This window comes from Euleptes europaea, chromosome 2, assembly GCF_029931775.1.
Source record: "Euleptes europaea isolate rEulEur1 chromosome 2, rEulEur1.hap1, whole genome shotgun sequence".
NCBI lineage: Eukaryota > Metazoa > Chordata > Lepidosauria > Squamata > Sphaerodactylidae > Euleptes > Euleptes europaea.
The window spans coordinates 62,318,390-62,343,239 of record NC_079313.1 but is presented as its reverse complement, the minus strand read 5'-3'; the positions used below and the strand labels follow the sequence as shown (position 1 = coordinate 62,343,239).

Here is a 24,850-nt window from a genome sequence, read left to right as displayed (position 1 = left end):
TTGTCCTTATGAAAGGTGATGAGACCGGGGCGAATCGATAATGCGCCTATTTCGGATACTCTGCGTGCCGATGTTATGGCCGTCAAAAAGAGGACCTTCATCCTAAGCCATTTAAACCCAACTTTGGTAAGTGGCTCAAATGGAGGTTTGGTGAGTGCGGTTAGGACTGTGTGTAGGCTCCAGGTAGGGAACCTGTGTCTTATCGGTGGGTTGATAATGTTTAGTCCTCTAAAAAATAATTTGATGTGAGGGTGTTTGGACAACTTGTAGCCTGCCACTCTTGGAACGATGGTGGCTACAGAAGCTAGTTGTCGCTGTAATGTAGATGTGGCTAAACCCATCCTTTGACCTTCCTGTAAAAAGGATAATATACCAAGTGTAGTAGGTTTGAGTGGATTGAAGCCTTTTCGTCTGCACCACCTAGTGAAAGCCTTCCAAGTTGAATTGTAGATTCTCTGGGTGGAAGGTTTGCGTGCAGCCTGAATAGTATTGATTATGTCCTCACTATACCCTAAATTGCAGAGTCTTCTCCGTTCAATACCCATACGGTCATTTTGTACCATCCTGGATTGGGATGGCATACTGGACCCTGTATCAGGAGGTCCTGTCTGTCGGGGATCCTCCAAATGTTGTTGTGTGACATTTGTACTAATGTGGGGAACCAGGGTCTTCTGGGCCAATATGGGGCTACGAATATGACATGTGCGTTCAGTGTTTTTATTCTCCTCAACACTCTCGGTATGAGGGGAAGAGGGGGGAAGGCATATAGCATCCCCTTGGGCCATGGAGCCGTTAGGGCATCCGTCTGCTCCGCCCCTCGCTGAGCATACCTGGAGTAGTACCGAGGCAGTTGGTGGTTCAGGTTGGAGGCAAATAGGTCTACTTGTGGTGTTCCGAATCGTTGAGTGATGTTCTGAAATATGTCTGGGTGAAGAGACCACTCCGCTTCGTTGATGGTCTCCCTGCTGAGCCAGTCTGCTTGTACATTCGTGATTCCCTGAATGTGTTCCGCTTGAAGGGAGGCTAGATTGGACTCGGCCCAGTTTAGAATTTTCAGAGCTTCTTTGTGTAGAATTGATGATCGTGATCCTCCTTGTTTGTTTAAATGTGCCTTTGCGGCCACATTGTCTGTCCTTATTAGGATGTCTTTCCCTTGGATCAGGGCTGAAAAACTGTGGAGAGCTCTGAATATCGCCCTTATTTCTAGTGCGTTTATGTGTAACCTTTGCTCCTGTTGAGTCCAATTGCCTTGCGCTATGTGTTCGTGAAAGGTTGCTCCCCACCCTGTTGTGCATGCGTCTGTGAAAATTTGTTCTGGTATTGGTAATATGAATCTGAGACCTTTGGAGAGATTGTCCTTTTGTGACCACCACAGGAGGCTGTGTTTGACTTCCTTTGGGAGGAGAATGTTTAGGTCTCGCTTGTTTTGAATGTCCCTCTGATAGGGCCTGAGTAGCCACTGCAGGGGTCTCGAATGAAGACGAGCCCATTGTATGGTGGGGATACAAGCTACCATGTGTCCCTGTAATTTGGCAAGGAACATGAGTTTGGATTGGTGGGATTTGTATGCCTTTTTGGCTAGTGAAGAAATAAGAATGATCTTCTCCTCGGTCAGGAATAGTTTGTTGTGTTGTGTGTCTATGACTACTCCTAGGTGTTGTAGGCGTTGTGAAGGGCTTAACTTGCTCTTTTTGTAATTTACTAAGAAGCCGTGACTTGTCAATTTTTCTAGTACTTGTCTTGTGAGTTGAAGACTTTGCTGTATAGTGTCTGCACATACTAGAATGTCGTCTAAGTATGGATGTATGCGTACACCCTCCTTGCGTAAGTCTGCCACCAAAGTGACCAGTACTTTGGTGAATACCCTTGGGGCAGATGTTAACCCGAAGGGGAGGGCCCTGAACTGATAGTGTGTCCCTTGATAGAGGAACCTCAGGAAGCGTCGATGTTGTGGGCATATGAGAATATGCATGTAGGCTTCTGTGAGGTCTATGGATGTTAGAAAGTCCATTGGTCTCAATGCTTCTGACACTGACTTTAGTGTCTCCATTCTGAAGCGCTTCAGTGGGATAGATCTGTTCAGAAACTTCAGATCTAGTATAGCTCGCCATCCCCCATCTCTTTTGGGAACGGTGAAGAATACTGAATAGATTCCCAATGAGCGCTCCAATGGAGGGACTACCTCGATCGCTTTGATGTCTATTAGGTGTTGAATCGCCTCTGAGGTTCTTTGCAGTTTGTCCCTGTTCTTGGGAGTTGGGGAAGTCAATAGTCTGTCTGTGGGTATGTGAGAAAACTCTATTTGATACCCCTGAGCTATTATGTTCTGTACCCACAGGTCTACATGGGGGGTTGACCATTGTGGTAGAAAGAGACTGAGCCTGCCCCCCACAGGCTGTAGGTCGGCGTCACTGTTTGGATTGTTGTCCAGTTTTGTTCCCTTTGTCACTTTGGAATGAGGGGAACTTTGAATTTCTATTGAATCTACCTCCTCTCCGAAAGGAATGACGATTCTGGCGCCATTGGTTATTTTGGCCCCATTGGTTTCTACGTTGGTCAGGTCTAAATTTTTGTAGGGTATGGTAAGAACGAAAGGAGGTGGTGTTGGAGGAGCTCTTAAAGTCTTTGTTAAGAGACTTGGGTAATGCCTGCTTTTTATCCTTAGTCTCCACTAAGATGGTATCTAATTTTTCTCCAAATAAGCGCTTTCCCTGATAAGGGTAACCCATCAGGACTGATTTTGACCTGTGCTCTACTTGCCAGGGTCGCAGCCATAGGGCTCTTCTGGCTGCTGCTGACGTGGCCAGGGCTCTAGCCGCATAAGCCATGGTGTCTAAGGTAGAGTCGGCCAGGAAGGACACGGCCCTTAGGATTCTAGATACACCTTCACAGGCCTGTCTTTCTTCCTGTGGAATAATTTGGGTTAACTTTCTGGCCCAGATAATTGCTGCTCTGGAGACCAGAGCGGATGTAATTGAGGCTTTGATAGCCAAGGCGGAGGCCTCGTGCGATTTTTTACAGGCCAGCTCTGCCTTACGGTCGGCAGGATCTCTGATCAGTGCCTGGCCTTCCTCTGTGACTGTATCTGAAGTGTGTAGTGTAGTTACTGGAGCCTCCACCGGGGGGACCTTGAGCATATCAGAAGTGGCCTGATCTAAATTGTAAAATTTCTTTGATGTTATTGGGAACTGCTTTGAAGCCATAGGCTTGTCCCATTCTGACTTAATGAGAGAAGTAAAATATTCCGGTACAGGAATCACTTTGTCTGGAATGTCATGCATATGAAAGAATTCTTTCATGCCCTTTTTTCTTTGAGTGTTTGAAGTATCAGTGTCATCAGAAAGGTCAAGTGCTGCCAGAGTCTTAGAGAGTAGTAGAGGAAATTCCTCAGCATTAAAAACTGTAGACTGCTTTGGCTGTTCAATTATGTCCTCCCCGTCTGAACTGAACTCGCCCTCCTCTCTTTCAGCTTTCTCGTCACTTGAAGAAATGGAGTCGTCTCCCTCCTCCCCTTGCATAACTTGTTGCCCTGTGGTGTCTTTAAGGGCTGCCTTTGTGGGCCATCTACCATCCCCAGCGTAAGTACTGCCAGCATTAGTTTGCTTTGGGCGTGCACCCAAGGATGCATAGTCCTGCAAGGCCTGGGTTTGTGTGACTGGGGAGGGGGGGGATATAATGCCGGAGGAGGGGGTTGAACTGCCCGCAAGCCCTCTGTAAAGGCATCCTTAATAAGAGCCGAGAGCTCTGCTCTAAGGAAGGCTAATCCGCCATCTTGCAAAAGGGGGGGAGGAATCCTACCGGTAGCTGATGTCTCCGTCGACGCTTCACGTCCATGAACTAAAGGTGAGCCGCCAAAGGACGGAGCGTTAAGAGGCAAAGGCGAGCCGCCAGCCTGCTGACTTTCATTTTGCATTGGTTGAGGGGAAGTAGCGACAGGAGCCGCTGTATTCCCCGAGGCGCTAGCCGTAGCGGGAGCCTGTCCGGTTCCTTTTGATGCGCCTGCAAGTCGGGCGGCGTCTACGAGGTGTTTAGCGCGCTTACCACCGGCCAAGACGACCCTTTTGCGCTTGCCGCTGCCTCCGCCGCTTGTGCTGGTTTTCTTTTTATTTTTGACCCTCGAGCCAATAGATTGACTGGTGGGGGGTTCGTTAGGATCCGGCGTGGCCTTTAGAAGGCTAGGATCCAAATCGGCTGACACTATATAGTCGTCTTCTTGCCGATCCGCCATCTTGTTTTGGCGGGAAAAATCTCCCTGAATTAATTTGCCCTTTCCACAAGGGAAGAAGAAGAGGAGAAATAGAGAAAGAAATAGCAATATAGATAAGAATTTTAGATATAGAATAGTAATAGTTAAGAAAGGCAAGGATAGAGGTTTCTTTTTCCTTGAAGCTGAGAGCTGCAAATGGCTGCTCTCCCGATAAGGCAGGAAATAGAACTGGCTCTAGGGGGCGTTTACCCTCAGAAGTCAAGGAAAAATTTAAATATTAAATCCTGCCTCCCGAGCTAAGAGGAAAAGGAAACACCCATCTTGAAGATGCCCTTTGTCCCTCTGAGCCGAGAATGACAGAAATACTCACTTGAAACAATGGAAGAGGCCCATTGGGAATAACAGGAGAAATGAATGCCAATTGACTAGCATGGACTTCATTGAAATATATAACGGCATATAACAGTTGCAATGAAAATGCAGAATGGGTTTCAAGAAACCTGCCCTGGGCTGGGAATGACAGCCTCCAGAGTAGAGCAACAATCCCTGGGACAGGAATTAGTGCTCTGGGACTGGCATTACGGTCCCCAGAGTGGAATGACAACCCTGGGAGTAGGATGTTCTGGGACTCAAATGACAGTCCTTGAGTCCAGATAAACTGCTCTAGGGCTGTAATGACAGCCCCTGGGAATGGAGTGACAGTTACTGGGACCATATAAACTGCTCTGGGACAGCCTCGAGTGGAATGACAGCCCCTGGGCCCAGATAAACTGCTCTAAGAGGGTAATGACAGACCCCAGAGTAGAAGACTGTGATTGCTGGGAAGCTTCAAAAGATTTTCTGGGCTCTTATTACCTTGTATAAAGGCTGTTATCTTTCAAGCTGCATATTGCAAAGAGAAGTGGATGAAAAGAATCCTGCACCTTAACAGACTTGAAAAGTGGGGCTTAACTCGCCACTTATTTAAAAGGTGGTCAGAATCCTTATTAAAACTTGAGTGTTTGATAAGAGTCTATTTCTGAATGTGTGTCATTCTTTTGCCTAAAGGAGGTTTACAATTGTGGGTATGGCCCAGTGCAATGCCTTGGACTACCAGCATGGGTCAGTGTCCGCTGGGACAATCACTTTCTGCCAGTTAAAATTAACAGCTTGAACTACAGCTACATATATTTCTAAAAAGGAGGAAAAGCCACAATATTGTATATTTTATTCATAGTACAAAAAAATCTACAATATTCCCAAGACTACTTGCAGCATTAAAAGTAAGACCCTGAACCCCACCTCCCCACCCACTGCTCCATGGATTATGCATCATACAAGCATATTTAGTGAGAGCAAATAAAAAAAGATTATCTACACCAGGAAGAATTATTAGTGCTCAAGGCACACATATGCACAAGCAAATGAGGTTCAACTTTAAAGCAAAAATGCTTTTTGTACCAAAACTTTACAAAGAGAGTGAGTATTACACTAGACTATAAAGTCATAGATGAGTTTATCAAAATACATAAATATTTAACCACACTGGCTACATATGCAATATAAATAAAGAACAAAAATGGTTCTAAATGTAGGCATTGGAAATACAGAACAAAACCTTGAATTAGGAAACACATAGAATATTGATTTGTTTCCCAAGATTTTCTATAGCAAGGAGAGCAGCAGACGTATTAATCTGAGAGTGACCTAAAGGTCAGACCAGGGAAACAGGCACCTGTCCTTTCATGAAGGCCCCCCCCCGCCCCTTTTCGCCCTGGGTTAACACCTCAAGCAAAACTAGGAGTGTAACGAAGGGGGGAGGGGGTCAAATCTGACGCACGTTCCTCCTCCCAAAGGACATGATTATCAAGGAGCATTTCCCACGTTTTTTGCCACCATTCTGTGAAAATACACAAACATTTTAAGGATGATTTCCGGCATGCACCCTCACGGGAAAATACTGCTATTGTTGCATGTGTTGCTTTCTGTGCTTGATAAGCTATGCTTTCTTGGTTACTCCTGGGCGTCCTTGCGAGCCAGTTTGTAAACCTCTGTTGGTCCATCAACATGGGTGATGGTGGTCGTGAGCTGAAGTTCTTCTCCGCTGCTTACTCCCAGGTCATCTGGAAAATAAAGCCATGTTTCAGATGAAGACATAGCCTTGGAGGAGCAACAGTTACAACCTGTTCCTGCAAGGTCTCAAAGAGATTTTAACACCAACACCCCCCACACACAGACAAAAGGAAAGAGAGGCAGGACATATGTGTCCTTTACCTGCATTGCTTTTTGCCATCAGTACTGAACCTTTAGCATAAAGATGGAGATTGATACTTTATTTACTTTTACCCCTTGTAATCAAAGAGTTCAAATTAATTTTTATGCTAATAACATGTTCACCCTCAGTTTTAGCAGTAATGTGCTGCTTTGACCTACAAGCAAAATTATCAGGTTATTGTGTCAACAAAAGGAAAACAGAACTGTTGACATTAAATCTGAATATGTAGATTAAGGATGAAAACTCTTGGCCTACAGTTCCTCCTCATTGTTTAAATTTGAATATGCAGAACAAAACTCTTGGTCAATACAATACAATACCTTTAATGGCATCTTAAAATAGTAAAACACACCGTACAGCCAGCATAAAAGAATAGGATAAAATCATTATTATTATTCATTAAAAAAGATGGTTTATCAATTGGAGTTAAAAGTTTGTGGTGTGTTTGAGCTCTCTTGAATCGAATTATCTTTGGAGATTCTCTCAATGAGGGCTGGAGCTAAAAAGGAGGCTACTGAAGCAGTGAGATTCCTGTCCTGGTCTGCTAGGAGGAAGTGAGTTAGATCACTTCTTGGTCTTGTACTTCGAGAATCTGGCAGGTGGCTAAACATTAACTGGCGAGATCCGCTGTGGAATGAGCGGTCCAATAGAATATGATCCACCGAGTCGGGGACTCCAGCGTCGCAGGTGCATAATCGGGCATTGTGTGGAAACTCTTGGTCTACCTTTCCTCCTCATTGTTTAAGAATTAGGCTATTTTCTAAACCTGCAGATTTATATGAAAATAACTATGTAAGAGAAAGGACCTGACTAAGAGGGTTTTGTTACAAACATCTTGGTAAGTGTCCTTTGATATTATGCTCTCAAGGGACCCAGCACGATCAGGTTTAATAAACAAACTATTAACCCAGTACTCCATCCCCTATGACCTTCTAAGTCTTTCAGCAGTGAATACAAACATCTTGGTTCAGAAAAATAGCTTTAAGAATTATTTTACCCTTGATCCTTCATCTTTGTGAAAATGGCAAAAAGAAGTAACAGTTTATTTGGGCAAGTAAAAAACCAAAGATTGCCTTTGGAAAAAGGAAGGAGGTGTACAATATCAAAATATAATGAAATATTATCAGACTAAAAACCTTGCTTTGTAGGTTCCACAGAGAAAAAAAGGGCCATGGTTTTCTTAGAGCAAGTCAGTGTGAACATCCCATTGCTGTCTTTACCATAGTATACCTCAAGTATTAGCCAAGATGTTCTCAAGGTATGTGGTAAAGTAATGTAATGAGGGATTCCCTCCTGCATCCTATTAGAGGCCCTACTCTAAACCATTTTTAAGGAAGTAAACTGAGGGAAGGGGACGCAGCCGCTCCAGAGCACATGACAGTTTTGGCAGGAATGGCTTGCAATGGCTTCGGCACACTGTGCCCTCTAGTGAAATTTTAGCTGAATATATCTCCGGCAGCAGGCCTGCACGTGCACAGTCCCAATGAGGGACTACACAGAAGACCAAAGATCAACATAGCTCCGAGCTGGTAGAGCTTGTGATATTGATATACAGAAGCATGGGCTTAATAAACTCTGGCAAATTGTAACCTGTCAAACTAACAGAATTAGTTAGATGAAGGGATGGGAGATCATGTGAACCTAATTTTATAATTGTACGTTTTTTTGTGAATGTGCATAAAGGTTTTTACCTTGTAAATTTTTTGCTTTGTGAACCTAAGACAGTAGAATTTTATATAGTTTTGTACAGAAACACACACACAGCAAGAGAGACAGAGACAGAAAGAGAAATATTTTTAAAAGGAAAGGTTTCTAAAGAATGCTGTGTTCAAAGATCTCAATGACATGTAACCCCTCCCCCACCCCATGTCTACGTTCAAGCAGGACCTGAGAAATTCCATGCTGGCCATAATTAGACAAGGAATAGAGAATAAAACTGCTGAAATCATACTGCCCTTGTACAAATCTATGGTGAGACCACACTTGGAATACTGTGTACAGTTCTGGTCACCACACCTAAAAAAGGATATTGCAGAGCTTGAGATGGTGCAGAAAAGGGCAACCAAAATGATCAGGGAGCTAGAGCAACTGCCCTACGAGGAGCGGTTAAAACGCCTAAGACTGTTTAGTTTGGAAAGAAGGTGGTTAAGAGGAGATATGATAGAGGTCTATAAAATTATACATGGTATGGAGAGAGTGGTCAGGGACAAGCTTTTCTCCCTCTCTCATAATACTAGAACTTCAGTCATCTGCTGAAGCTGGAGGGTGAGAGATTCAAAACAGATAAAAGGAAGTATTTCTTCACACAGTGCATAATTAAATTATGGAACTCCCTGCCCCAGGATGTGATGTTGGCTGCTCACTTGAATGACTTTAAGAGGGAAGAGGACATGTCCATGGCGGATAGGGCTATACATAGCTGCTAGTCAAAATGAATTATAGTGAATGAATGCTATTGAATACTAATGCTATTGAGTACTAATGAATACATACCTATTCTCTCTAGTAGCAGATGAGCATGCCTATTATATTAGGTGCTGTGGAACCCAGGCAGGATGCCACTGCAGTCATCATGCCTATTATATTAGGTGCTGTTTAACACAGGCAGGACAATGCTGCTGCAGTCATCTTGTTTGTGGGCTTCCTAGAGGCACCTGGTTGGCCACTGTGTGAACAGACTGCTGGATCTGATGGGCCTTGGTCTGATCCAGCATGGCTTTTCTTATGTTATGATCCCATACCAGAACTATCCCTAACTGATCAAGCTATCCAACTACTACAGATGGGTTATACACAACTGCATGATTCGAACAGGAAATCCTTCTAACCAGAACTATATATAGGTTTCTCTACTCCATCCCAGCTACACAGCACTTGTCCACACAACATAGGCTACCTGCATTACATTCAACACAGTCATTTCACAATTTCATGTTTAATACAGCCAGGCTGGTAATCATAGGGCTCTCCTAAAACAAGCAAGCTGCACCAGTCTCCTAATTACTGGTTACAGAGCTCCAGCCTGGCTTGCAGCCGCATCAGATATAATCTCACCATTTGACTGATCTTCACCATAGTTTTTGTGTGAGGGCGCATACAGGAACATGAGGGCAAAGACATAAAGGTTCCACATTCCATAAATCCCTGTGAAAAAGGCACTATTCAATTCAACTATGTAGCCACCCCATTTCCAATGGCCTTCGGTCACCTAAGACAGGAAAAAGAATAGGTATAAGCATGTGAGGCAGGAACATAAACCCACAAGGAGCTGAGAATCACAAGTCCAACAGAGGCTCAAGGGCACCCTCCTCACAAGGGCACCCTACCTATTCCTTTCCTTTTATCCCTTAGAAGCTCCTTGATCCATTGATCTTGAGCAGCATATATCTAGTATTTGAGGGATATAAAGACTGAAACAAATCTTGCCACTGACAATATAGCCTTGGGATCCCTATCGCTTAGTAGAAAAGGCATTATGTCAGACACAGAGGCATTAGATTTGTATGTTAAAAGGGGGGAAATATAATGTGATCGAAGTTCCTCGTAAAAGCGGCATCCCAAAAGGTCATGAGCTAGTGAATTGATAGAGCCAGAAGAGCAAGGACCCTACCTATTCCAACGCATGGCCTGACAGGCTGTTCTCTCCCCTCATGACCACAAGGAAAGAAGGCAATCTTGGACTAAACGTTTAAAGAATATACAGCCAAGTCCATAAAGGTTGCCCTTTATGAACAACAGATCATTACTGACAAGATTCATTATTCAAAGCTCCAAATTTCTCTAAGAGGTTTTAAAAATATATGCCAGTATTCTAGATGAAGTCGTTTTAGGACACTCACCTGGCTGACGATGAAAAATATTACAGTCATGGCAGCACAAGCCAATGTGATCAGCATCAAGAACTTGAACCTAAAGATCAGCCCCTAGAAAGACACAGAAAAAATAGCACTTGGCATTTTATTTAAAAACTCAAATATTTTAACCTGCAGTTTCTGTAAGATGAAAATTAAACACAATTACATGGGAGATCGACGGTGTCTTGGATTTTGAGTTCCCCAAATCACACCCACATAAAAGCAGGCCTTAGAGCAAAGGCCCAGAGCATGAGTGCAAGCACCCCTTCTATTTCCTCTTTGCCAAACTGGAGCAGGTTGAATCCCTAGACAGCTGCGGATTCTTTCTTTTCCATTACTAGTCTTCTGTTACAGAGAGGAAGAGTTACTGTCCAACTAGCCATCTCAAATGATGGTTCCTTGTCTTCCAGCTTGTGACTTGAATGAACACACACCGGTAGCAGTGGCAAGACGGTTCGGCCTTTACTGAAGGCTGCTTTCAGAAACAAATCCACTTCACCAGATTAGTGTCCACCGCTCATGTGGAGGGTTGGGAATCAAACCAGATCAGAGTCCACCGCTCCAAAACATCGCTCATAACTACTACACCATGCTGGAAGACTTACTCGTGATGATCAGACACTGCATTTTTTTTAACAAGCCAGAGGCTGGGCAGAACAAGGCAGAGTTTGCTCAGTTGCAAAGGTGTACAAATATAGTTACTCCAAGGAACAGCTTATAGTTGACAAACCTCATTCAGGCATTTGTCATATGTTATTGTAGCATCTACCCTTCATTATGCCATTCATGTACCAAATTTACTTTTCCCAAATTTACTTTTTCAATTTCTGAACAGCTCTCTCTATTCAGTTTGTTCTTGGAAAGCATAACAAAAAACAGAACATTGTCTAAAAGGGTTTAAACGCCTTTCAGTGCCATCCTACAAGTTACACCTTTATAAACCCATTGACTTCAATGGACTCTGAAGGGTGTAATTGTGCTTAGGATAGCACTGCTTATCTTAGAGATAAACAGAAAAAAGTCAGTGCAGCATGGGGAAACGTTTAGAAAACATTTTCTTAGACAAAAATGCTGAAATACCAAGTAGGCAATGCACTGAAAAATCAGAGGGAGTGGACATTGGGAAACAAAGACAGATACGGCCTCCCTGCTGAGGGGGCAATTTTCCCTTTTGCCTAGGATTAACTGAGACAGCTTTTAAATGGCATGCGTGCATGTGGTAAGAGATCATGAAACTAATTTATGGTGCCAAAAGTAAGCATGCTGACTATAAAGCAAGAGCAGAAAATGCAAAGGCGAAATGCACTTGAGAGCAAGGTTGTTCTCAAGCTATAAATTGTAAGAACAGAATGTGTGTGTGTGTCCTTTAACCTAGGATGTGATCCTGACCGTGGTTGAAAGCAGAGATTTAATTTCAATTCCGAAGTCATGGATAGACAAAATATTCAGTATGTATGCCCATTCACTCCACAGGAGGTAGCTCTATACCAGAAAGGGATACAATGAATGGGGAAGCCCTTGTGGTTGGGGTAGCTGTATATTCATGCACACACTAGTACTTTGATACACAATCAGTGGCACCAGTAAGCCAGGAATCCCTCAGAGCTGTTAGTCTGATGAAGAAAAGACAGATTATAAAAGTTACAAAGGAGCTCAACCTACCCTGGGACAAGCTGCTATCACTTACATCGTGCCACCAGTGTACACAGGGTTTTATGAGGTAAGAGGCGCCCTGGTCTCAAATGCATTGACAATATAAAATTCATTCCAGGGGAGACAAAGAGAGGGATATGGAAACAGGGATAAACAGGAGAAGGTCATGGATCCATTTTAGATGTGCTTGTTTAGGCTTCATTTCAGTAGGGGACAGGGACTTCACAAAGTGGGTGGGTTTTGAGGAGGGATTTGAAGGACAAGAAGGTGTTACATATAGGTGTTCTGTGAGGCCGTTCCAGGCAGGAAAGAAAGGACAAAGTTGCATGAGTTGACAGGTCACCAGCAGGAATGTACTGAGGTAAAAGCATGAAGAGATAAGGAGGGCAAGGACATGGGAGAAACACCTTCTTAAAGAGACAGAAGTCTGAAACAGTTTCAGTCCTCACCAAGAGATGGCCACATAAAACAAATGAGACTTGCTGTTTGTAGGACTGTGTGCATAAAGTCTCCTTTACAAAGATGTCAATTATGCAGATCTATATTGTGGTGCACGCAAATATTTATGACAGAAATGGCAGTAATCAGGTCTCAGGCAGTGATTGGTTGTGTTACCAGCTGGCCACTGAAGGACCTCTGGTTGTTATATTTGTACTTCTGCCTGCTGAGGCTGAGCTGTTCTTGTACAAGAAAGTCCAAGACAAAGAAGGAATACACCAAGAAAAGAGGACTGAATCAGAGAAAAGATCTGCATGCATTCTGGAGCGGTTAGTGGAGAAGATGACAAACTAAACTCTTTTCTTCAAGTTTTTTTGTTTTGTTATGTGAACCCAATAATTGCCTATCACATAAGCTGTAGCTCCGCACACACTTAGGAGAAAGTCTTATGGAATTCTGTCTACTTTTCGAGTCAGTATACCAGTATATCAAATCAGGGAGAATGTTTTCTGTCTCGTAACTATAAATACCAATTGTTTCTCAGGAGACCTTTGATTATAAATAACATTTTTACACATCCCTTGGACCTTCCAGATAAGTAAGGTTGTACTGTGTGTTACTTGTCCCTTACACAACTATTCCTTACAAAAACCATGTTACTGTTAAAATACCTTCGTTTCTTGTCTTCAGTACGCTAGCACTGACTGGAATACCATAGCAAAAGTGCTGTTGGGGTTCCTTACCTCATAGTGAAGTCTGCGAGCTTTGCTCATTGCTGGGAGGCTGGATTGCTTGCCACTGATGTTTCGGAACACTTGAAACACCATAAAACACAGAAACAAGAAGTAGAGACAGAGGCAGATCCCAGCAACAATAATAAATGCCATCTGAGCAGTAAAGTTAAGGGAGCAGCACCTTGACACTGACACACAGTCAACAGAGACTCAGATAGCAATAATTTACTTAACTTTACCTAACTATCGTTGCTATAGTTCTGTGCTTAGCCTGAAGCCAGAGGGAAAATTTGACTTGGTGAGCACCTAAAAAGTCCTTTCTTTAGATCAGTTCCAGGGCCTGATGTGCTATTGCTGCTCCTGCAGGCTCAAGGTAGCATTAATGTGGGATGAATGACCATAATGCCAGCAGGCTAAAAAACCTCAGTGAGACGTCACTTCTGCTCCACTGGTACATAAGAGGAAGCTGGGAAACAGCCACCATCCTATAATCTTAAGGAGAAGCTTGCCAGGGGTTTATGATACAGGAGGAGTGACGTAAGCCTATTAGCTTATCTCAGCTTCATAGTAAAAATTAACAGCAGTTTGAAAGCGCTCCCAATATAAGCAGGCTTTTTTTGAAAGAGAAAATTTAAGAGGAACAGTAATTTGAGGAGCATATGCCAGGTTATCAAAATATAAAGCACTGCTCCAGTGACTATGCTACGCTACTCTAGAGCAGGACTGTACAAACACAAAGGAGGTTTCAACATTAAGCTAGGGAAACCTAAGTTCTTCAATGAGACCCACGCTTTATCATCCTTGTACATTTATTCTGAACTCCACTTACATCAATATGCATACCGGATTTCTGAGGCAAAACAAACCAAAATAATTTCTTGGTCTAATGTCAACTCTGCACATGAAAGTTTCAGGGCAGCATCAAATTCATGAAACTAGTTCAAAGGATGCCAGGATGCACCACGATATTTAAATTAAAAAGGGCCCCAACCAGTTTATCGATGGCACATTCCCAAAGTTAACAAGATTTTCTGCAGGTTAGGCAAACTCTCCAAGGTAAATGCAGCCTACATTTTAAATATTTATTCCCCTTTCCTATGCAGTACCATTTTTATATGGAAGGAAAAGGATACAGCCAGTTCTGTACCAACGTCTGTGGTCCAGATACTATAGAATGGATTTTTTAATTGTACCCCTCTGGAAATGGAAGAAAATCATGTTACACATGGAAGAGATTATACACAATAAAAACACCACACAAAGCAACATTTGCCAAAATAGCTTTAACCATCTAAAAGGGTTAGCCTACTTACATTATATTTTTCACATTTTGATATAAATTGTTAGAGATTTTTTTACATTAAATGTTACTATTCATTATATAAGGCAATAGATTTAATAGTTTTGAAAGATAAGAGCTAAAAGAACATGGATGAAGGTCTCTTTACTGTTTGTAAAGTGTTTGTCTACTACAATAAATGATAATCCTAATAAGGTTTAAATTGATTTAGTTTTGCCCGGAGAAACGTTAAAGGCAGAAGATGTAGGTATGTTGTGTGTATTGTGAGAATTGTAATGTGTATTGAGTGTTAGGTATGTATGCAGTGTGTGTGTAACGTTTTTTGTGTGTAACTTTAGAAATAAAAACTTAATTAAAAAAGCAACATTTCCCATTGTAATTTGGAGAGGCCAAAGAACAATATTTAGAGGCACTGCTGGGCTATATACTCAATTGCATCGTATTCAAAGTGTTTAAAATCTAACTGTATAATGACCTCCCTATTTGGAAAAACAGTAAGGCCAAGAATATGTCAAGGATTGTTTATACGGGTATTGTGCACCAAATTTATCAGATAGGTAACATACTTTTAAAAGTCCAAGACAGAACTGAAAATGGGCAGCTGTAATTTTTTTATCACAACAAAGTCTAAAATCTTGTTAGAACACAATGGCAACCTTTGAAGCTGTATCAGACCAATAGTCCCCTAGTTAATGATCCTGTTTCACACAATGGCCATTGCACATGCCCTAAGGTGGCCTATAAGCAGGGCGTGGAAGCCAAAGCCACCCTTGCTATTGCCCCCCTAACACTCAAAGGATCACTGTCTCTGAACCTGAAGATTCCATTTAGTCATTGTGGCGAACAGCCATTATGGGCCTATCCTCAACCTCCTTTTAAACTTCCCAGAAGCTCTAAAGAAAGTGTTTCCCATCCACAAAATCATGCTTTTAAAAATCAAAGCGAGAGGACATCTTCAAATTAGGATCACTATTGATTTTTTAAAAGTATTTTTCTGCAAACCTGGGGCTTCTCCTGGAGTCGCAGATCGCTAAATTTCAGCCAGGGAAGACCATATTTTGTAGATTTTCTTGATGTGCATGGATTTTTTAATCTGCCTTTGGCGATTAGGTACTAGGATACTACCGCAGTAACATTAAAAAAACTCAGAGGTATCTCTCTACGTTACCTTTCACACATGTCAAAGACAAACAGACAGAAGGAGCCCACAGCAATTGGCCCAACTTGTTTCCAGTAGCTAGAGAAACGATTCCGTTCATTCTGATCCTAATAAAAATGCAAAATAGAATGATTTGCTAATGATTAATGAAAGAACAAACAAATGCTAATGATTTCACCTGAACTGAAATGATCTTCATGAATAATATAACCAAAAAGATAGTTTTACTGAAACACACTTCAGTAACTTCCATCACACATGACTATATCTCAGCTTAGCAAATTAGACTCAGTAATCAATTTAAACCTAATGGCTCTTACAAATAACCCTCGCCCCTTTGAACTTACATTGGGAATCAGCAATTTCTCTATACCAGGGTCTCCACTGACACCTTTCTTGGCACTTGCCAAGTATTTTTAGAAAGTAGGCAGGGCCAGGTGAGACGTTTAACTGGTCCAGGAAGGCTTCTAACTGGTCAGCGGAGATTTGACTGGCTCTGCAGATTTTTAAAAATATTGCTTTAACAGATGCTACCACAGTGCAAGGGTCTTCACTGTGTGATGGAAGATGATAATGATAATAATAATTTATTGCAGTCATAGACCAGAAAATATCATATTACATTTCTATGCTACATTTCCAAAAAACTAAAACTTTGCATTTCAAGAATTGCTAACAAAACATATAAAATACAGATAGAATACTAATTAAGCCGAATATTACAATGTAAAACTTGGAGCAGTATTTCTATACTTATTACAATTCCTTATCCTTTCCAGCAACCCCTTTCTTGCTCCGGGCTTTTACCACACAACCACAAAATTTGGCCACTTGTTTCGAGATCATGGGATTTTCAACAATTAATAACTTTTCCAGCCACATCTGCTCCAAACTTTATGTGAATTTAGTTATTCACCCTGACCCTGAATCCACTGTAATATGGGCATCGGAAAAAACATATGTAATCGTCTCCACCTCACCCATAGCACATGGACAGAGTCTCTCTAGATAAGTTTTTTTTAATATTTGCCTTCCAGTATTGCCAAGGGCATAGCCTCACATCTTGCCAGAGTGAAGGCTCTTCTAATTAGGTGGGCATTGTTGTGAGAGATAAGGAGCCAGGGCCATGATATATGTTGATTTCATAGGGGACTTGTAACCTGGTGCCTTGTTAAGGTCGTGTTATTGCTCTACATCCTCAACCCTTTGCTTGACTAAGCTTTTTGCTTGTTCATAATCTAACTTCAGGAGCGCACTTGCAGAAAGGCCCACTCTCCCTGAGTTATTTCTAACCGCCTGTATCCATTTAGGCTGGAAAGATTCTTGGCTTAACAGCTGAAGTAGTCCTCTTCCATTTTTATTTATCTTAAGCCATTGATAGACTGACTGAAGAAAAACTCTTGCCTCAATTTTCATTATTCCTGTCTCCAGTCCAGTTAAGGTGCTGGATACACATTGGGGGACCTGCAGAATAGCGTGAAGGAATTTAGACTGTACCTTTTATAGAGAGTCTAAACGTGATATAGAGGGACCTAGCTAGATACCATTGATAAATGACGGCCAGCCAATTTAGGTGGATGTAAATTAGCCTCTCTCATGATCTTTACTAAGTCGTAGATGTAATAATTGAGCAACAGGGGTGCTAAAAGACATCCTTGCCTAACACCTCTAGAAGTTTTTGATCAGTTAAGATGGCCTCTCGAGCAACATCTCACTCTAAGTGAAGACTGATCATATACTGCTCGCATTAAAAAGAGAAGCCGTCAGTCTATATTAGAAGCTTCCATTTTCTGCCAGGGGATGGGCCTTGAAATAGAATCAAAAGCTGCCTTTAAATCAATAAAGGCAGTGTATAAGGAAGTCAGGCCCTTTGCCGCATACTTTTCAATCATAAGCTGTAACGTCAGACAGTGTTCTGTTGTATACCTTCCCTCTCTAAAACCTGCTTGCTCAAGTGCAATGTGATTTTCTTGTTCTAGCCAGCTTGCAAATTTATCTAATGATAGAGTATAATTTACTTATGATGTTTAAAAGGCTAATACGCCTGTAATCTGCTGGGTCTCTTTTGTTGCCTTTTTTATAAATTGGGACTACTATAGCCATCCCCCAATCTTTAGGGATACGACCAGTTGAATCAATATACGTGAACAGGGGAACCAAAAATGACATCCCACCAGTCTATTTTTTCTTTTAGCAGTACAGGCGGAATACCATCTAGGCCAGGAGCTTTACAATTTTTTAACCTAGAAATATTAGATTTTCTCTCAAGTGGGCTAACCTTGGGCCATGGATTTAAGTTTTCAATCCTCAGTATTGTATTATCCTGACTAAAATCCTCATATAAACTCTGAAAGTAGTTAACCCAATTATCAGGGAGAATGCACATATCTAGTAGAGAAGTGGGCTTATAAGCCCGCCATGAAATAAGCCTCCAAAAAAGGACAGAGTTATTTTGTTTCATGGCCTGTATAAGACTGTCCCAAGATTTTATAGTATGCACCTTTTTCTTCTGTTGTTTAAGATGCTTATACACTTTTTTTTGTTCCATAAGAGTTGATTGCACCTCTTGTCTCTTTTCTGGTTCACAGTTTAAAGAGCAAAAGTACAGGTTAGAGAGAATCCTTTTAGCATTAACACGGTTTTTATCAAACCATGGTTTAGATGGCCTAAATGCTTTATGTGATTTATTGACCTTTGTTTCCTCTAAAATAGAATGCAATTTCTGTAATAAGGAATTGTTTACCATCAATGGACCCTGCTCACTTGGATTACCGTATATACCCGTGTATAAGCCGACCAGCGTATAAGCTGGGGGAAAATTAGGCACCTGCGTATAAGCCGAGGGTCGGCTTATAACCCCCCCCCCCCGCAGGCTTACCTGACCAGGCTCCTGGCGGCGGGAAGCGGCGGATCCGGCGGGGGCGGCCTTCCTGCAGCTGCAGGAGCCCCCCCAGGCCGCTCCTGGCGGTGGGAAGTGGTGCGGGCCCGGCGGGGGCGGCGGCGCGGCCTCCCTGTGGCCGCAGGGGGCCTTTGGAGGCCGCTCCCGGCTGGAAGAAGGTGGCGGGGGCAGCTGAGTGGCCTCCCTGCGGCTGCAGGGGGCCTCTGGAGGCCGCTCCCGGCCGGGAGAAGGCAGCGGGGGGCGGCTGAGCAACCTCCCTGCGGCCACAGAGGGCCTCTGGAGGCCGCTCCCGGACGGGAGAAGGTGGCGGCGGTAAGTTCCCCCCTCCTACCGTATTGACCCGCGTATAAGCCGAGTTCGGCTTTTTCAGCCCTTTTTTTGGGCTGAAAAACTTGGCTTATACGCGAGTATATACGGTATCTAAAATCATTAAGCGATACTTTTTCAAATTTTCAGAGTTTAAAAATTCCTTTATCTCGACATCAAGGCCCCTGACCATCTAACTCTGGTACCTGTACATTCTAGCTGGGTCAAACAGCCAGTTGCCAGATGGAGTTGTTTTGGCATCAGGAAAACCTGAGCGCATATGGGAAGATGATCGCCCTCTATATAAGGAAGAACTGAGGAACTATTAACCCTTGGCAATAGAGAATTACACACTAGCATATAATCAATTGCACTAGCTCTGTTTCCTACCATGTAAGTAAATTAACCTGGGTAGTCTCCATGAACTGAACCATTCAAAATATGTAATGCTCATCTACACGATAATTTAACTAAACATAAACCTGCATAATTTTAAGTACTGTCCTTGGAGACACGTTCAAAAGGCATCCTTACTGCTGCTTGATCTATTTCATCCAAAAGTATTTTTGTGAAGAATCATTCAGTCCAATTCATGCATTTAGATCTCCTGCCACTAGCATTAGTGCCCCAGGATGTTCCACAGAGAGTTTTGTTATATAGTGATCAAGTGCTAACCAGTTTTCTTCTATTGCCATCTTCCTCAACACAGGGGGTGTGGTGGAAGGTAAGCTACAGCAGGCTCCACCTCCTATGTCAGCCATTTTGTGGCAGCAAATTTATGGCTGTACCCACCACACTGTGTCAGAATCCCAGCGGTGCCTGTAGGCTCAAAAAGGTTGGGAATCCCTGCTCTATATTAACGATAGGCAACTAAACTTCATTATCTCTCCCCATCACCATTAGAAATCATGAAAGCAGATGGCCAGTAAGATCCGGACACTTCCTAATCTTAAGAAAGCATTCTTCTCTACAGAAACCCACAGTTCATAAAATAGGCTGGAAACCCCTGTATAGATCCTTGTTTCCCCAGTCTAAAGCAGTAACAGGAGGGTCCTACCAGCTTTTCTGCTGCTGCAAGGGGGAAGAAAGTTGGTAAAATTTAATTCCTTTGCTCTTGCGCCAGCAGAAAACTTAGTAGAATTGAACCCAATATGCAGCCAAAAGTTCCTACGTACCATCATATGCTCTCCACAGAAGATGATCCAAAATGACAGAAGCATAGCATAGAAGATTCCTTGGCGAATGTCTCCAAACAGCAACATCCAGGTCCAGTCAAATCCAATAGAAAACCATTCCACTGGGATGTTTATGAATGTCATGGAGATCCCAAGAGCAAAGATAACTCTGGAAAAAGAGCAACACATTCAAAACCATTTTCCATTTCAAATAAGGAGCTACTACCAATAATGCCAACAAAACTCCAAGAGAAACTGAGATAGAGGGCATGCTCATTCGGTGATTTTTAAAAATGGCTTTTATAAAAAGTTGTTTGTACAAAGAGAGTGCCAAGTGCAGAACAAATTGCAATGCAAGCCAATCAAAACCAGCTTAGTGTGCATGACCAACTGCGCATGACTAACCCATAACCAGCTAACTGATACAATGGTTCTTCCCCTCTTTCCAGAACATTCAATGACCTTGGCATGAGTTTTGCAGGTTTATAAGATTCCCCAAGTTATCTGTACGCACTTTTCCAGTAAGACAGGTGGCCGTGTCATCATTGTGATCCGTCTCCAATACCACACCATGATGATGAAGATGCTAGGTGTAAGGAAGGTTTTCATTGCAAACCACACCTTTGTAAAGCCTCCATTTTGATGGATGCCCTGGAAAAAAATCAAGTTTCACAACTGCATTGCTCTGCTTTCTCAACACAAGATCCATTTTGTATTTTCTATAATACCCAACAGTAACATTGCTATCTGAGCCTCACAGCCATTTCTCCCCTCCCACAAATAAGCACACAGTAACAGCATAGTTCCCTGACCTGGATGGCCCAGGCTAGCCTGATCTCGTCAGATCTCAGAAGCTAAGCAGAGTCAGCCCTGGTTAGTATTTGGGTGGGAGACCACCAAGGAATACCAGTGTTGCTGTGCAGAGGAAGGCACTGGCAAACCACCTCTGTTAGTCTCTTGCCATGAAAACCCCAAAAGGGGTCGCAATAAGTCGGCTGCGACTTGAAGGCACTTTACACACACAATAGCATAGTTACTTAACTATGAAAGTATCTTAAGGCAAAAGAGATCTCTATTTACAAGGTGAGCCATGGAATGGAGATCTTTACAAAATTTGGAACATAAGCAAAATCCAACCAGATCTAGCCACCGCTTTACCTTTTTTGCACAGATTTACCCTTGAGTCAATTACAGTAACGTGGTATGTCAGAGCTGAACAAACGACCTGCATTACAGGTGAAGTTATACTCTACAGCTAGTGTCAGACACTAGGAATATTTGTGCCAAGTAATCAGTTACTTAATGAGAAGGTACTGACTGGGAAGAGATCACTTAAGATCTGCTCTGCCTGGATCAAAGTGATATGGGAATTAAAAAAAAAACCCAAACCTTATAATCCAGACAAAAATGTTTCTGTCTCAGTAAAAATCACACCTTAAAAACCCACTTCTCATTTTCCATCTGACTTAGCAAACTTTAATCCTCAAAACAGACAGTGGGTGACAGACAAGTGCTGGTGGTCAGGAATTAATAAAACTTCTTGCTTTTGGAGGAAGTCAAGGAAGTGATTACCGGCAGGGCAAGTGAAAAGCTAGTTAATGTGGTGGAGGAGGGGAAGAGTAGGACACCTCAAAAGAAAAATATCCATAAGGAATGGAGGGGCTCTCCATGGGGGCAGCATTCCACACCAGTAACAGTCTGATGACTATGGTATGCGTTTTCTAAGGAATTCCTAAATGAATGTATTCCTGGCAGAGAATGTAGAAAGATTCTGATATCTTGCAGTCACATTCCTTTGTGCTAATCAAGTTACTTCTCTAAGCAATAAAATCTAGCAATCGATACCTCCAATTTGTTTGTTTCTGTCCCCACGAAGTGCAGCCAGCTATAAGTGATAAAACACTGTAAGCCAGACAAAGCTTCAGAGGAACAGCACAACTACCACACCTACAGAGGTTAAAACTGAGGAAAGTTTAATTCCCCACTTTTCTTGCTCAACTGAGAGCTGACTAATTAAAAGCCAATCCTATGCACACATCTTCAAACAAGTTGCCGGTGCCTGAAGATGTCCAATATACCTCTATGAAGTCTGAGTCAAACTGTGTTTGTCCCATATGCTTACTAGAGAGTTTACTGCCACACAACACACTCTGAAGTCAGGATGTGTTTTGTTTTAAGAGATGTTAAAACAAACAGCCTTATTTTAAATAAGGTAACTTTAAAACTTTTAAAGTCCTTATCACTAGAGCTTGGGAATAGGGCAGGATGCAGGGTTAAGTTGCACACATTTTAAGACAAACCAACACACACACCTGGGGGTATACAGTCAATGTGTGCATATGCATGCATGCTCTAGAGCAGTGGTTCCCAAACTTTTTGGGCCACCGCCCCTTAATTCCACAAACTCAACCCCAGTGCCCCCTACCCTACCCAACAACACAGTTGAAGGGGACCACCTCTAGTGCCCCCCTGCTGCCCCCTTGCCTCTTAGTGCCCCCCTAGGTAATCTCCCCAGGGGGTGGTACTGCCACTTTGGGAACAACTGCTCTAGAGCTTGACAAAGTTATACCCCCTGTTTTTCTTATTCTGTTCTACCAATCAGTAAGTCACTCCATATTCAAAGTAATATCCAGTATGAAATAAACTTGTTCACTCACTTGGCTTGGCTGTGTTAGTAACTACAGTGCCAGTTTACAAAGGAGAAAAAGATCAATGAAGAGGTTAAATGACTGCACACTTACCACTAGACGAATATCTCTTATATCTCCAATTCCTACATTAATACCTTTCTTTTCATGCACAGGGAGCCGAATATTGATAAGGTAGAATTTGTGGGCAACAGTTCCAATCTCCATGAATGGAAGCACGTCACATTCGTAGAAGCTACCTTCATTCTCTTTAGTCTATCGGAACAAGGAGGAAGGGAAACAGGTTGCTGTCAACATTTATTTTGGGGGTCTACCAGATTGTAGTCAGACACAGATTCTAATCTCTTACAGCACAAAGTAGGCCAGTCATAGGAAGTGTGGAACGCGGAAGGAAAAAGTGAGACTCCAAGACACATTCAGTTAATGCTTCCTACTTGATGCTCTACCTGAATCACATTTGCTACTTTAATCAGCAGGTCAACAATTAAGAACACATAATGCCAGTCTCCACAGAGGGAAGACATCCATAAAGGTCTGGGAGTGCAATAAATTAAAACAATGGGGGTGCAGAGCCACACTAAAAGGAGCCTAGGAGCCAGAGGATGCAGAACATGTAGTGCACAGATGGATAAAATGTTCCTTTTCAATTGCCACCAATGTTCTGTGTCTTGTGGAAGAAGCTGTTTATTTCAAATTTGTCTAATGGCCAACAGCCTCAAACGCTTCGTATAAGAACACAAGAGTTCAAACTGAAATGTACCAAGCTCTTTACCAACTGACTCTCATTCCTCGTGCTCACGTGACACTCCCCAAACAAGGTGCAATTACAGCTAGGACACCTACACACATCTTTCTGAAAAGCTACACGTTGTTTCTTAGAAATATTTCACCTCTAACTTTTTCTAAAGAGAAATGACCAAATTACCAAACCACGATTCCGCATCTTGACCTCAAGGAAGCCCCTCCCTCCCCAAGGCTCAATTTAACCCTCCCCCTACAGTCGATACAATCACAGTGTGCAAATACAGATTAGCCAATATCTTTCCTTTAAGTAACCAGTACAGTAAGGTATATATTGGAAAGCAAAAGCTACCTGAAAGCATATGTCAATAGATGCCAAGATAAAAAGCTTCCGGCAATATTATCTGGGCAAGAACCGTAAGGAACCTACTTTTAGATGGTGAAAGTCACATTTGAGCTTCCGGGTCTCTTCCGCATAGGCCATTGCTTGCCAGTCACTGACCATGTCATCACGGTATCCCAAGGACACATTAAATGTAATCTCTGCATTGTTTTCTGTAGGAGCAAAGCATCAAACATTTAACAGAAATAACTAGAAGTCTGAAAAACAGAACAGCAATCCAAGGATAATTTATGTGAGCCTTTGTGCATTCGTTTAGCCAGAGATTTAGCCTATACATAACAGCTTAGCTATTAAAGCTGGAAGGGAAAAATCCAGGATGTCAAATGTAGGCCCTCAGAACCCTTCAGCTGAGTCCAATCATTGTGACATAAGTAGAACCACAAGGTACCTTTGCTGTCCACAATACTGATCTATCAGACCCTACATATTCCCCATCTCCCCATACAAGACAGAAAACCATCCTTGGAGGTGAAAACTCATTTTTTAGATTTTTTTTCAGGAATCCTGGGATGCATATGTATTATGGTCATAAACACCTGTGCCTGGCTTTAATTGTAGCTTGTTAATTACAGTGTTGGTTGTAGTTTTCAATACAAAACCACAAATGCCGCTGTGGCCTAAACATAATACATCTGCAAGTTCAGTTTTGCTATATGTAACCTGAGAAGCTCTATGTGCAACATGCTGAAGACCACTGAGATTCGGATCCCAGAGGTCAATGCCAAAGACACTGTGTATTTCCAGCCTGTAGCTGAGCAAGACAACATCTTTGAAGTTCTACTGACCGACACATCTGTTGCTCGTTTCAAAGTTATAATTCCATTTGGAACCAGGTGGAGGGACACTCATCTAGAGTGCTGGGAACGGGTGTGGAAGGACTTTGTGGTTCAGACCTGCTATTTATATATTGCTTGGAGGTGTTTCTATTCTGTGTGGGTGCAACAACTTTTTCAGTTTCTCAGCCCCTCCCCCTTTCCCAGCATGTAAACACTGCACACTCCAGATTCAAAATGCCTCTACTGAAGAGTATAGCTGTGTCACCTTGGCAGGTTTTGAGAATATAGCCTAAACATCTCAGG

At 42.5% G+C, this 24,850-nt stretch overlaps 1 protein-coding gene across 1 annotated transcript in view; it reads right to left on the bottom strand.

Annotated features, from left to right (window-relative positions):
• Positions 1 to 6,139: 6,139 nt before the first annotated feature.
• The window catches only part of WLS (Wnt ligand secretion mediator), a 45,123-nt gene continuing 26,412 nt past the window's right edge, over positions 6,140 to 24,850 (bottom strand). Inside the window, exons 3-12 of the mRNA XM_056845098.1 lie at positions 23,799 to 23,923; positions 22,721 to 22,882; positions 20,494 to 20,630; positions 19,980 to 20,148; positions 15,609 to 15,706; positions 14,274 to 14,337; positions 13,150 to 13,293; positions 10,301 to 10,384; positions 9,516 to 9,669; positions 6,140 to 6,309 (exon numbers count right to left, since the gene is read on the bottom strand). Coding sequence (XP_056701076.1) covers positions 6,200 to 6,309; positions 9,516 to 9,669; positions 10,301 to 10,384; positions 13,150 to 13,293; positions 14,274 to 14,337; positions 15,609 to 15,706; positions 19,980 to 20,148; positions 20,494 to 20,630; positions 22,721 to 22,882; positions 23,799 to 23,923 — 1,247 coding nt within the window. The 3' untranslated portion in view covers positions 6,140 to 6,199. The remainder of the gene's footprint in view (positions 6,310 to 9,515; positions 9,670 to 10,300; positions 10,385 to 13,149; positions 13,294 to 14,273; positions 14,338 to 15,608; positions 15,707 to 19,979; positions 20,149 to 20,493; positions 20,631 to 22,720; positions 22,883 to 23,798; positions 23,924 to 24,850) is intronic.